At 50.6% G+C, this 13,857-nt stretch overlaps 1 protein-coding gene across 26 annotated transcripts in view; it reads left to right on the top strand.

The window, feature by feature from the left end:
* PLD3 (phospholipase D family member 3) overlaps positions 1 to 13,857 on the top strand; it is a 29,922-nt gene that overhangs the window by 11,039 nt on the left and 5,026 nt on the right. For 4 of the 26 annotated variants that reach the window (XM_078359676.1, XM_054249345.2, XM_035284408.3 and 1 more), the window contains 8 exons: positions 6,261 to 6,629; positions 7,129 to 7,220; positions 7,321 to 7,395; positions 7,483 to 7,625; positions 8,441 to 8,624; positions 10,864 to 10,984; positions 11,066 to 11,193; positions 12,887 to 13,087. In XM_078359676.1, the coding sequence (XP_078215802.1) occupies positions 7,194 to 7,220; positions 7,321 to 7,395; positions 7,483 to 7,625; positions 8,441 to 8,624; positions 10,864 to 10,984; positions 11,066 to 11,193; positions 12,887 to 13,087 (879 nt within the window). In that variant the 5' untranslated portion in view covers positions 6,261 to 6,629; positions 7,129 to 7,193. Of the gene's footprint in view, positions 1 to 6,260; positions 6,836 to 7,088; positions 7,221 to 7,320; positions 7,396 to 7,482; positions 7,626 to 8,440; positions 8,625 to 10,863; positions 10,985 to 11,065; positions 11,194 to 12,886; positions 13,088 to 13,857 lie in introns of those variants that run through there. The other 22 variants (XM_078359677.1, XM_035284416.3, XM_035284421.3 and 19 more) reach the window with 11 other exon arrangements.

A 13,857-nucleotide genomic window follows, 5' to 3' on the forward strand; every position in this document is an offset into this window, starting at 1 on the left:
GGAGGCTGGGATCTGGTGATGGGGCACCCTAGCTAGGAGTCTGAGCTCTTTATAAGTTAGTTTCCATAGAAGTTCTATGTCCATTTAAAAAAAAAAAATTCAATAAAAGTAAAGACTTACAATGGAAAGCAACCATGTCTGGGGGTGGGATGGGGGACTGTTAGGAGCCTTGAGTCACCTTTACTGAGAGCCTTTTGCATGCCGGTGGCTCGTCTATGCACATTCTATGTATGTTCATTCCTTTTTTAAAATTTAACTTAGTTTTTGTAGACATGAGTCTTGCTATGTCATGCAGACTGGTCTTGAACTGCTGGCCGCATGTAATCCAACCCCCACCTTAGCCTCCCAGGGTGCAGGGATTCCAGGTGTTAACCACCTGTTAACTCCTTTAATTCAGAGGAGTCAGTCAGATTTTAGACATCTCAAATGTTGTATGTTCAAAACCAAACTCCTGGTCTTTTCCGAAAACTTGCCACTCCCTGTCTTGCCCAATCAGCTATCTACTCCAGTCCCTGCATTTGCTGAGGCCAAAACCCTTAGAGTCATCCCCTACTCCCTTACTGCTCTCAAACCCACATCCAGGCTGGAAATCCCATCTGTTCCACCTTCAAAATGCATCCAGAACCTGCCCTTTCTTTGACACTTGGCTGCCCACACCCTGGTCCTGTCCACCCTTGGCTCCTGCCTGGATGCTCCCAGCAGCTTCCTCCCTGGGCTCCCTGGCCCTGCCCCAGCGTGTCCCCCACACACAGTTGGGGGATCCTGTAACACCTGTGTTTGTTTCTTCGGGCCACTGTAACAAATTGCCACCGAAGTGGTGGCTTATGACAACAGAATGCATGGCCAGGCGCAGTGGCTCATGCCTGTAATCCCAGCACTTTGGGAGGCTGAGATGGGTGGATTACTTGAGGTCTCACCACTGTGCACTCTAGCCTGCGTGACAGAGTGAGACTCTGTCTTTAAAAAAAAAAAAAAGACAACAAATTCATTCTCTCAGTTTTGGAGCCAGAAGTCCAAACTCAAGGCGTAGCAGGACCATGCTCCTCCAGAAGCTGGAGGGGAGATTCCATTCCTCACCTCTCCCAGCTTCTGGTGGCTCCAGGCGTTGCTGTCCTTATGGCCACATCACTCTAATCTCAGCCTCCCTGTTCACATGGCCTTATGCCTGTTTTATCTCTGAGAAGGACAGTTGTGATTGGATTTAGGGCCCATCCAGATAGTCCAGGATGATCTCTTCTCAAGATCCTAAATCTAATTACAATTGCAAAGATCCTTTTTCCAAATAAGGGCACATGCACACAAGTTCCAGGGATTATGCTTGCATGGGACATATCTTTTTTGAGGCCACCATTCAACCCACTACAAAATCCAACACAAGCCCAGTGAAGTGGCTCATGCCTGAAATCCCCACACTGTAGGAACCCAAGGCGGGGAGGTTCACCTGAGGCCAGGAGTTCAAGACCAGCCTGGGCAGCATAGTGAGATCCCCCATCTCTTAAAACAATCGGAAGCAGATCACATCATCCTTCCCTACTGGGAGCCCACACGTGACCCCATCCTACTCAGTCCAAGCAGCCCCAAAAGATCTGGCCCTGTCACCTCTGTGACATCTCTCCCTCTCCCCCCAGCCCACTCCACTACAGATACACTGGCATCCTCACTCTTCTCCATCCTCAGCAGGCACATTCCTCCCTCATGGCCTTTGTCCTGGTCATTTTTCTCACAGATGTCCATCTCACCCTTCCCTGAAGTTTTTTTCAGGTATCCCCTTCTCAATGAGGCCTTTTCTGACCTGCTTATTAAATATCACAAACAATTCCACCACCACCACTCTTCCTGGATCCTCTATGGCACTTACTACCTTCTAACATATCATTTATTATCTTGTTTATTTATTTATTTATTTTTTTTTTTTGAGATGGAGTTTCCTGTTGCCCATGCTGGAGTGCAGGGGCACCAACTCACTGCAACCTCCACCTCCCGGGTTCAAGCAATTCTCCCACCTCAGTCTCCCGAGTAGCTGAGATTACAGGTGCCTGCCACCATTCTAATACTAATTTTTGTATTTTTAGTAGAGATGGGATTTTGCCATGTTGGCCAGGTGGGTCTCGAACTCCAGACCTCAAGTGATCCACCGAGCTCGGCCTCCCAAAGTGCTGGGATTATAGCCATGAACCATCATGCCCAGCCTCTATTTTTCCCTCATGTAAATTTTTTCACTTCTGTATCCCCAGTGCCTAAAACAATACCTGATGCACACAAGGCAACCAGTAAATATGAGTAAAATTTATGAACAGCAAATGCTATTGTTACCATGCCCATTTTGCAGATGGAGAAATCAAGGCACAGAGGCGTTGTCACTCTGCAAGGTCAAACAGTCACTAAGTACTGAAGCTCAGGTATCTGGTTCTAGCACTCACTGTATTGCCTTGCCAGTCTAATCCAATCTAAATTGCTTCTCCAGTACTAGTTTTTGTTTGTTTGTGTGTTTGTTTTTGGGATGGAGACTCACTGTTTCGAAGACTGTAGTGCAGTGTTCCGAGCTCACTGCAATCTCCGCCTCCTGGGTTCAAGCAATTCTCCAGCCTCAGCCTCCCAAGTAGCTGGGACTACAGGCATGCGCCACCACGCCCAGCTAATTTTTTTGTATTTTTAGTAGAGACAGGGTTTCACCATGTTAGCCAGGATGGTCTTGCTCTCCTGACCTCGTGATCCACCCGCCTCAGCCTCCCAAAGTGCTGGGATTACAGGGGTGAGCCACCGTGCCCAGCTGTTTGTTTTTTTTGACAGGCTCTCACTCTGTCAGCTAGGCTAGAGTGCAGTGGTACGATCAGGGCTCACTGCAGCCTCCACCTCCCAGATTCAAGCAGTTCGCCTGCCTCAGTCTTCCAAATAGCTGGAGCTACACGTCCACACTACCATACCAGGGCTAATTTTTTTTCATCTGTTGTAGAGATTACATCTCACTATGTTGCCCAGGCTGGTCTCGAACTCCTGGGCTCAAGCAATCCTCCCACCTCAGCCACCCAAAGCACTGGGATTACACACGTAAACCACAGTACTTGGCCCTCCAACATTAGGTGTTACCCAGGCTGGAGTGCAATGCACGATCTTGGCTCACTGCAACCTCCACCTCCCGGGTTCCAGCAATTCTCCTCCCTCAGCCTCCCAAGTAGCTGGCACTACAGGTGTGCATCAACATGCCTGGCTAATTTTTGTATTTGTAGTAGAGACAGGGTTTCACCATGTTGGCCAGGCTACAGGCATGAGCCACTGTGCCTGGCCTATTAGTTTACTTTTTAATTAAAAGTTAATACAGTAAGAAAAATAATGAAATTAAAATATATCAAAAGTTAAACTAAGCATTGCAGACCTGTAATCACTGTACAGTTTGAAAGCCAAAACATCACTGGCAATTTGAATGAAGTCCATCTATTTTCTTCCCATTTTTATTTTGTTTTTATTTTTTATTTTCTTGTAGAGACTGGGCCTTGCTATGTTGCCGAGGCTGGTCTGGAACTCCTGGGCTCAAGCTGTCCTCACATCTCAGCCTCCCAAAGTGCTGAGATTACAGGTGTGAGCCACAGTTCCCGGCCCTTCTTCCATTTTTGGTTTATTGGTGACCATTCCAGTTCTCCAGCCCTGACGCTGCCAGTCCTGTTAACTCAGGTCTCCATGCCCCACCTCGCCTTCAGTTTTGTTTTTGTTCATCTTGGCTTCCCTAATTTCACATCGCCTGCTGTTCCAACTCCATATTCTTCAATAAAAGTATCTCTCACCAAGGCCTTCAAAGAAAACTGAAGGCAAGCATTTCCTGTGATCCCTCCTGCCTCCTCCACCTACAGTGCTGTGGTCAGCCGCCTCTGACTGATGTTATCTTCTGCTTCTCCTAGTGACTTCTGGAGTTTCAAATAGCCTTAGTCTGTTGCCATTTTTTGCTAGATCCTTTTTTTTTCTTAATTTGTCAGCAATACCAGTTTGATTTTTTTTTTTTTTTTTTTTTTTGAGACAGAGTCTCACATTCTGTTGCCCAGGCATGAGTGCAGGGGCATAATCTCAGCTCACTGCAACCTCTACCTCCCCAATTCGAGCAATTCTCCTGCTGCAGTCTCCCAAGTAGCTGGGATTACAGGCACCTGCCAACATGCCCAGCTAATTTTTGTATTTTTAGTAGAGACAGGGTTTTACTATGTTGGCCAGGCTAGTCTCGAACTCCTGACTCAGGTGATCCGCCCGCCTCGGCCCCCGTGAAAGTGCTGGGATTTCAGGTGTGAGCCACCACGTCCGGCCTGCTAGATCCTTTTTAGGCCTCCCCATTTGTCTTTCTGCCATGAAAAGAGGGGACCTAGCATATTCTACCCTCACCAGTCTGGGATCAGACAGTGGTGGGGAGGAGTTTGCAAGTTATCCCTAAAAATCTGGGTTGGATCTTGGAGTAAGGGAGAACCTAGCTCTCTTTGAGAGTTTTCTTTTTTCTTCTTCTTCAAAAAACAGTAATGCATGCCCCTGATTTTTTAGAAGGTGATGAAACCAGCGATACCTGTGTTTGCTTTATAATTATTTCTCAACCTACATACAGATATTTTCTGTACTTCTCAGAAAATAGCTTATGTTTCACTTTTTTTTTTTTTTTTGAGACGGAGTTTCTCTCTTGTTAACCAAGGCTGGAGTGCAGTGGCGCAATCTCGGCTCACCACAAGGTCTGCCTCCTGGGTTCAGGCAATTCTCCTGCCTCAGCCTCCTGAGTAGCTGGGATTACAGGCACGTGCCACCATGCCCAGGTAATTTTTTTGTGTTTTTAGTAGAGACGGGGTTTCACCATGTTGACCAGAATGGTCTCGATCTCTTGACCTCATGATCCACCCACCTCAGCCTCCCAAAGTGCTGGGATTACAGGCGTGAGCCACCGCGCCCAGCCTGTTTCACAATTTTAAAAAAGAAAATAAGGCTGGGCGCAGTGGCTCACACCTGTAATCCCAGCACTTTGGGAGGCCAAGGCAGGTGGATCACCTGAGGTCAGGAATTTGAGACTAGCCTGGCCAACATGGAGAAACCCTATCTCTACTAAAAGTACAAAAACAATTAGCCAGGTGTTGTGGCGGTTGCCTGTAATTCCAGCTACTTGGGAGGCTAAAGGCAAGAGAGTTGCTTAAACCCGGTGGGCAAATAATGAGGTCAGGAGTTCGAGACCAGCCTGGCCAATATAGTGAAATCCCATCTCTACTAAAAATACAAAAATTAGCCAGGTGTGGTGTCGGGCGCCTGTAATCCCAGCTACTCGGGAGGCTGAGGCAGGAGAATTGCTTGAAATTGGAAGGCAGAGGTTGCAGTAAGCCAAGATGGCACCATTCTACTCCAGTCTGGGCAAAACAGTGAAATTCTGTCTCAAAAAAAGAGAAAAGAAAAGAAAATAGGGGTCAGGTGTGGTGGCTCATGCCTGTAATTCCAAAACTTTGAGAGGCTAAGGTAGGAGGCACATTTGAGTCCAGGAGTCCAGCCTGGACAGCAAGCAAGACCCCATCTCTACAAAGTTTTTTTTTTTTTTTTTTAATTAGCTGGGCATGGTGGCACGTGCCTGTAGTCCCAGCTACTTAGGAGGCTGAGGCAGGAGGATTGCTTGAGCCTGGAAAGTTGAGGCTGCAGTGAGCTGTGATCATGCTGCTGCACTCCATCCTAGGGAACAGAACCCTGACACACACAAAAAAAAAGAAAAGAAAAGAGACTTACGATAAAAAGCAATCTTGACCTACCCTGAAATCCCCACTCCCTTGAAGGCAACCACTTCTGACTTGTTGCTTCTCTCAGTAAAACTCCTTTTCTGCAGTTGCCTCTTGATTTCCTGCCATGTGTTTGGGGGAGCTTGATGGAAGAGAGTGTCCCTGTCTCATTTAGAGAGGTACCACCCTCTCTTTAATGAGAAGAGGAGGGATGAGAGAGGAAACGGTTCTCCAATGTCTTTCTCCAGCCGGGCCTTAAATCCCTCTTGGGAGATATGGGATGGGGTGGATCAGAAAATAAATTTGTTTAAATCCCTACCAAAATGTCAGTTAGCTGTTTTTAAAAAATCAAATACTGAAATCCAAATAGACTCCAACAGAAAATCCACCATCTCTTCTGCTCTTTTCTTCCCATCGCCTACTGTAAATTGCCTTCTTTTGACTTTATCACTACATTTTTTCATCCTATTATCCAACTTTGATCTCTCCGTTTCATTTTATAAGCGTTTTATTAATTTTATTTATGTATTTATTTTTGACCAGGTAATGCATGCCCAAGGTACAAAAATTCACAAGGTTTGTAGACGTGAAGTTCCTTTTATTCTTTACCTGTGGCCTCTCTGCCCCACACGGGGACTCTAGGGTGGAATAGCAAAGCCCATCCCCCTGCCATGTACTGCCCCCCAACAAGGCCAGGTTGGAGCAACCAAGTCTGGGAGGCCGGGCCCCCCTTCTCGCTGCGGTGAGCCGGGGCTGAGGCACGCACTGCGCAGACTCCCTGCTGCAGTGGGCGGGGATCCCGCTTTCCCCGCCCCCTTCTCCTCCCACCCCTGTGCAGCCTGTCCGGGCAGAAGCTGGGGCCCCACGGAGGTAGCAGCAGACGCCTGCGAGCGAGTCCGAGGCCCCTCAGGGGTAGGTGGGAGGAGGCTGGCTGGGGGGATGGGCACCGGGGTGGCAGGGAGGTCCTCATGATCCCCGGCTGAGCTGTGTGGTGTGGGAGTAACCTGAGTGACGGCAGAGGAGCCACCTCTAATACACCCCCTGTGTAGTCCCAGGGCTGAGAAAAGCCAGGCACAAAGACCTGGGACTCCGCTGACCTCATCCAGGGCTGTCTTTCTGTGGGTGTCTAGAGATTGGAGGAGGGAGAAGGGGGCTGCTAGAGGGGAGCTGCGTGGGTGCTGATGGGGGCAGGGTGGGCACTGCTGAGTGATGAGCAGGCAGCAGAGTCGTTGGATTTTGAGGGATTTCAAAATCCTGCTGACCAGTGACCAGCTTCCTCTTTTTCGGGTGGTGGGCAGTGTGCCAGTGTCCCCCGTGCTTATGAATAGCCCCAAGACTAAACACCCTTCTGTGATGTCTGTCCCTTGAAAGTGTAGAACACCCCACAGTGTGCCCACTTTTGTTCTGCCAGTTTGGAGACCCTGACACACCCACCTTCTCACCTGGGCTCTGCGTACACCCCAGCCTCGAGGCGAGATGAAGCCTAAACTGATGTACCAGGAGGTAGGTGGATTGTGGGGCTCCGCAGGGTGGAGCTGGGTGCAGTGGGGGTGGGGACTTGAAGAGCCACCCTGTTACCCCCGTTGTTGTCCCCATCCCCTAGCTAAAGGTGCCTGCAGAGGAACCTGCCAGCGAGCTACCGATGAATGAGATTGAGGCGTGGAAGGCTGCAGAAAAGGTAGGAGCCCTCCGCCACCCTCACTCTGTCTCAGGGACAAGCTGGGCTGCCCCCTTGGGCTAGCTGACCACCTCCTCCTCCCCACAGAAAGCCCGCTGGGTCCTGCTGGTCCTCATTCTGGCGGTCGTGGGCTTCGGAGCCCTGATGACTCAGCTGTTTCTATGGGAATACGGCGACTTGCATCTCTTTGGGCCGAACCAGCGCCCAGCCCCCTGCTATGACCCTTGCGAGTAAGTGGGGGGCGCTGCAGGTGGGGGGGGGAGGGGCTTGCCAGACCAGGGACACTTAAGCACACACTAAGCGGGGCCTGCAGTCAGCCCTACCCAGCGCTTGCCACAAGTGAGGAGGTTGCAGACTCCCAAGTGTTTGCCCGCCCCCTCCTCCTCCACACACAGTTTCTATGGCAGCCACAGCGTCATCTTCTATCTGGCCGGTGAATAGACACAGCATCTTCCACCCACATCTATGGGGACACACACACACACACATCTAAATACACGACCTTCCTTCCACACCTCTAGACAGACACATTCACAGACACACAGAGAATCATGAGTCTAGGCACACATCGAAATACACACAGTTTAAAAATTTTTTTTTAAAAGAAGTGTTTCAACATATTGAGTTAAAAAAGAAAAGAAAAACAAAACTCAAATACAGTTTAGCCAAGCTCAGTGGCTCACCCCTGTAGTCTCAACACTTTGAGGGGGGGGCTGAAGCAGGAGGAATGCTTGAGCCCAGGAGTTCCAGACCAGCCTAGGCAATGTAGTGAGACTCCATCTCTACCAAAAGTAAAAAGAGTAGCCAGGCATATTGGCACACACCTGTAGTCCCATCTACTCAAGAGGTTGAGGCTGGAGGATCGCTCGAGCCCAGGAGTTCCAGGCTGCAGTGGACCGAGATTGCATCACTGCACTCCCAGCCTGGGAGACAGAGCAAGACCCTGTCTCTAAAAAAAAATACGGTCTGTTCAACACACCCATGGATGGACAGCAGAGCAGTCACCTCCGGCACCATATGGCTGATAGCATTCCCCACCCCGCAGAGCAGTGCTGGTGGAAAGCATTCCTGAGGGCCTGGACTTCCCCAATGCCTCCATGGGGAACCCTTCCACCAGCCAGGCCTGGCTGGGCCTGCTTGCCGGTGCACGCAGCAGCCTGGACATCGCCTCCTTCTACTGGACCCTCACCAACGATGACACCCACACGCAGGAGCCCTCTGCCCAGCAGGTACCTGCAACCTTGGCCCTGGCCAGCAGCAGGGGAAGGGGATGGGAGGCAGCAGGGGCTGTGGATGATGAAGGGGTTTCTCCTGCAGCCCAGGAGACAGATGGGCATGTCTCAGTGGATTGGACACAGGTGTTTGGAAGCAGCTGTCTTCACATGGCCCTCTGGACTGGGGGCGTTTGTCACGGTCATCTGTAGGCCTCTGAATGTCAGGGTGCAGGTTTGATTACAAGGGATTAGTAGGCTGGCAGATGTCACTCACCCACAAGCTGCCCTGACCCCGTCACACAAAGAAATGGAAGAGTGGAGTAACTAACAGCCCAGCCTCAAGATAGGGGCCACCTCCCAGCTGTGTGACCCCAAGCAGGTCACCTCTTCTCTCCGGCTTCCGTTTCTTTATCTGTAAAATGGGACCAACTTATAGCACCTGCTTCTTAGGGCTCTTGTGAGAATGAAATGGACTAATCCATGCAAATTTTAGGACACTGCCTGACATAGAGTCAGCCTTTGTGGGTCTGCTGTAACTACATCCTTGTAGGATCTGCAGACAAACTTAACATAAAAGATGCTGGGTGTGGTCGCTCGTGCCTGTAATCCCAGCACTTTGGGAGACTCAGGCGGGCAGATCACCTGAGGTCAGGAGTTCGAGACCAGCCTGACCAACATGGAGAAACCCTGTCTACTAAAAATACAAAATTGGCCGGGCGTGGTGGCGCATGCCTATAATCCCAGCTACTCGGCAGACTGAGGCAGGAGAATCACTTGAACCTGGAAGGCAGAGGTTGCAGTAAGCCAAGATCATGCCATTGCACTCCAGCCTGAGATAGAGCAGAACTCTATCTCAAAAAAAAAAACTTCCTTCATGATTTGAAAAGGAACAGCCTACGTGGATAACCTCTGCTATTGGAAAACCACCAATTTGTTCCTTCTGTTTTCTTCTCCCTACTGCCTCTTTTTGTGAGACGTTGTCTTAAAACTTACGGAAATAAGGCCCCTTAAGAACTGCCTGAAAAAAAAATAATTTTGGCCAGGCGTGGTGACTTATACATGTAATCCCACCACTTTGGGAGGCCTAGACAGGAGGATCGCTTGAGCCCAAGAGTTCGAGACTAGTCTGAACAACATAGTGAGCCCCCCATCTCTGCTAAAAATCAAAAAACAATTAGCAGGGTGTTGTGGTGCAATCTCAGATACTCAGGAGATGGAAGGAGGAGGATGGCTTGAGCTCAGAAGTTGGAGGCTGCAGTGAGCCGTGATCATGCCACTATCCTCCAGCCCGGGCAACATAGCAAAACTCTGTCTCAAAAAAAAAAAAAAAAAAAGAAAAAGTAATAATAATTACAAAAGTTAAAAAACAAAGCCAGGCATAGTGGTACACACCTGTGGTCCCAGCTACTTGGGAAGCTGAAGCAGGAGAATGGCTTGAGCCTAGGAGTTGGAGGCTACAGTGAGCCATGATGGTGCCACTGCACCCTAGCCTGGGCAACGTAGTGAGGCCCTGTCTCTAAAAAAGCAATTCTTTTAAGTTAAGAAACCGCGTGAGCTCCCACTCCCTGCTGGCTCCCTCTGAAGTGGCTTAAAACACATGTAGGCGGCAGATGATCTGGGTTTAAATCCTGCACCAGAGATGGGTGTGGTGGTACCAGCTACTTGGGAGACTGAGGCAGGAGGACTGCTTGAGCCCAGGAACTTAAGATCAGCCTGGGCAACATAGCAAGACTCTGTCTCAACAAACAAACAAAATCCCACTCCACTACTGAGTTCTCCGGGGTGGGGGTGGGGGTGGGGGTATAATTAGACTGGCCTCTCCGGCTTGTGAGAATTCAGTGAGTTCACTGAAAAGGGGCCTAGAATGGGCATCCTTGACTGGTGCTACTGTTGGCATCATTGTGCTTCACCCCATGCCTTCTGGGACAGCCGTGCCTGAGCCTCACCCACAACATCCTGGGAGAGGCCTGGAGGGCCTGCCTTGATGCTGAATTTTGAGAAGGTCCCTGAGGGGCAAGAGGGGTCAGGAGGCCTTGGAGGGGAATCACAGGCAACTAATTATTAAAGCAGATAAAGATGTTTTAAACAGATAAGGAAGTCTTAATATCTTAATCTGTAAAGTCTTTATGCAGGCTAATGGAAAGCCTGTTTACACCTAATCATGTCTTAAAATAACTCCACTGGGCATTGCCTTGTGGGGTTGGAGAGCCGGTTGGTCCAGCCCCTCAGAAGCTCTCCCCTCCCCTCCCCGCAGGGTGAGGAGGTCCTCCAGCAGCTGCAGACCCTGGCACCAAAGGGCGTGAATGTCCGAATCACTGTGAGCAAGCCCAACGGGCCCCAGCCTCAGGCGGACCTGCAGGCCCTGCTGCAGAGTGGTGAGCTGGGGCCCAACTGGGGTTGGGGTGGGCCTGGGGTAACCCAGCCTGGCCCCTGATCACTGCCCCTGCTGGTCACAGGTGCCCAGGTCCGCATGGTGGACATGCAGAAGCTGACCCATGGTGTCCTGCATACCAAGTTCTGGGTGGTGGACCAGATGCACTTCTACCTGGGCAGTGCCAACATGGACTGGCGCTCACTGACCCAGGTCTGCCTGCACCCTGTCTACCTTCCTTCCGGGTCACTCACTGCCCCACAGGGCACCCAGCCTCCGACTGCACCCCTTACTCAATCCAGAGTCCTCTCCACCCATTCTCTGCAATGACTTCCTCCCTGCCTCCTACCAGGCCTCCCTAATCAAGCTGGGCATGGTGGCTCACACCTGTAGTCCCAACACTTTGGGAGCCCAAGGTGGGAGGATCACTTGAGCCCAGGAGTTGGAAACCAGTCTGGGCAACATCTCTTCCAAAAACAAAATTGCCAAGTGTGGTGGCACACACCTGTGGTCCCAGCTACTTGGGGGGTTGAAGTGGGAGGATCACTTAAGCCCAGGAGTTCCAGGCTACAGTGGGTTGTATTTGTGCCACTGCACTCCAGCCTGGGCAACGGAGTGAGACCCTGTTAAAATGAAAAAGAATAGGCTAGGCTCTGTGGCTCATGCCTGTAATCCCAGCATTTTGGGAGGCCGAGGTGGGTAGACCTCCTGAGGCCAGGAGTTTGAGACCAGCCTGACCAAAGTGGTGAAACCCCATCTCTACTAAAAATAAAAAAATTAGCCAGACATACTGGCAGGCACCGCTAATCCCAGCTACTGGGGAGGCTGAGGCAAGAGAATCGCTTGAACCCGGTAGGCAGAGGTTGCAGTGAGCTGAGATTGTGCCATTGCATTCCAGCCTGGGTGACAGTGAAACCCCGTCTCAAAAGAAAAGAATAATCCCGAGATGGAGCCCTCTACTGCCCTCCCCCTACTCCTGGAAGCCTGGGGCTCCCTCTGATCCATGATTGCAGTTCCCAGCCCCTCTACAGGGCATTAAGGAGCTGTGTACCCATTTGACCTTCATTGTACATCTCTGTGTGCCTGCTCTAGGTCCAGCCCTGTCCCAGGTAGTGTTGACGGACCTCATGGAACTCCCAGTCCAGTGCGGACTGGCCTGTTCCCTGACAATGACAGCCCAGAGAGGTCAGGGCTGGGGTTGGGGAGACAGACAGAGGGTCAGGGCCAGGATGGAGGGAACAGAGGGCTGTGGAAGCTCAGAGACCCCAGCCTGGGGCATTGGAGGGTTTCCCAAAGGAGGTCCAACTAATCTGATCCCTGAAGGATAGGGAGGAATTAGCCCAAAATAGGGAACGGGGAACAGCTTGGGCATTGAGGTGAAAATAAGATAGGACATTAATTCACGAATTCATTTCCTCAACAGGTATTTCCCCTAACCCTTAATCTTAGCAATTATGTAGGGAGATGCTACAGATACAGCTGTGACTGAGACATCCCTGGTGCCTGTCCTCCCAACCCAATGGGAAGACCAGTTTGTCACCAGAGAGAATGAAGAGGGAATCCCAAGGGACTGTTGAGAGCCCAGAGGAATGCCTGGCACGGGCTGGGTAGTCACAGAAGGCTTCATGAAGGAGGAAGCATGTCAGCCTAGACCTAAGAACGAGTAGTAGCTATCTCCATGGAGGGTAGAAGCAGATTGCAGAGGTTCCGGAAACTCTGAACGGATTTGATAACTGATTTTCATCAAAACTTAAGTTGATAATCATTCCAGGATTTTAGCTATTGGAGCTGGGGTGGAGGGGGGCACTGAGGGACAGAGGGATAGACAGAGACCAGGCTGGGGAGTGTTCCTATCATCTGTGAGCACCAGGCCACTATCCCTGAGCTCAGCACTGGCCTCCCACAGGTCAAGGAGCTGGGCGTGGTCATGTACAACTGCAGCTGCCTGGCTCGTGACCTGACCAAGATATTTGAGGCCTACTGGTTCCTGGGCCAGGCAGGCAGCTCCATCCCATCAACTTGGCCCCGGCCCTATGACACCCGCTACAACCAAGAGACACCAATGGAGATCTGCCTCAATGGAACCCCTGCTCTGGCCTACCTGGCGGTGAGTCTGGGGCAAGTGGGGCCTGCCATGTCCCAGCTCCATGCCATCACTCACAGCCTCCATCTGTCACTGTCTGCTGGTGATAGGGAGGGCATATCCTGACCGCCAGTCCTCACCCCAGCTCATTCTGCTTGGTCAGGAGTCAGGGGTCTGCTTAGGCCAACGTCCTTAGGCCTCTATTTCAGTTAGAAAATGGGCCAGCCTGTAATCATGGCACTTTGGTAGGCCGAGGCAGGTGGATCACAAGGTCAGGAGTTCAAGACCAGCCTGGCCAAGATGGTGAAACCCCATCTCTGCTCAAAATACAAAAAAATTAGCCAGGTATGGTGGTGGGTGCCTGTAATCCTAGCTACTCGGGAGGCTGAGGCAGAGAATCACTTGAATTAGCCACAGGTGGCTCTTTCAATTAAGCTAATTAAATGCAATTAACAATTCAGACCAGCTTAGGTGGTTTATGCCTGTAATCCCAACACTTTGGGAGGTTGAGGTAAGAGGATCACTTGAGGCCAGCCTAGACAACATAGCAAGACTCTGTCTTTACAAAAAAAAATAGCTCAGTGGGGTGGTGCATGTATATAGTCCTAGCTACTTGGGAGGCTGAGGCAGGGGGATCACTTGAGCCTAGGAAATCAAGGCTGCATTGAGCCATGATCATACCACTGCACTCTAGCCTGGGTGACAGCCTGTCTCAAAAAGAATTTTTTTCAAGCCAGGCATGGTTGTTCATGTCTGTAATCCCAGCACTTTGGGAGGACAAGATGGAAGGAATA

This window comes from Callithrix jacchus, chromosome 22 (assembly GCF_049354715.1).
Source record: "Callithrix jacchus isolate 240 chromosome 22, calJac240_pri, whole genome shotgun sequence".
Taxonomy (NCBI): domain Eukaryota; kingdom Metazoa; phylum Chordata; class Mammalia; order Primates; family Cebidae; genus Callithrix; species Callithrix jacchus.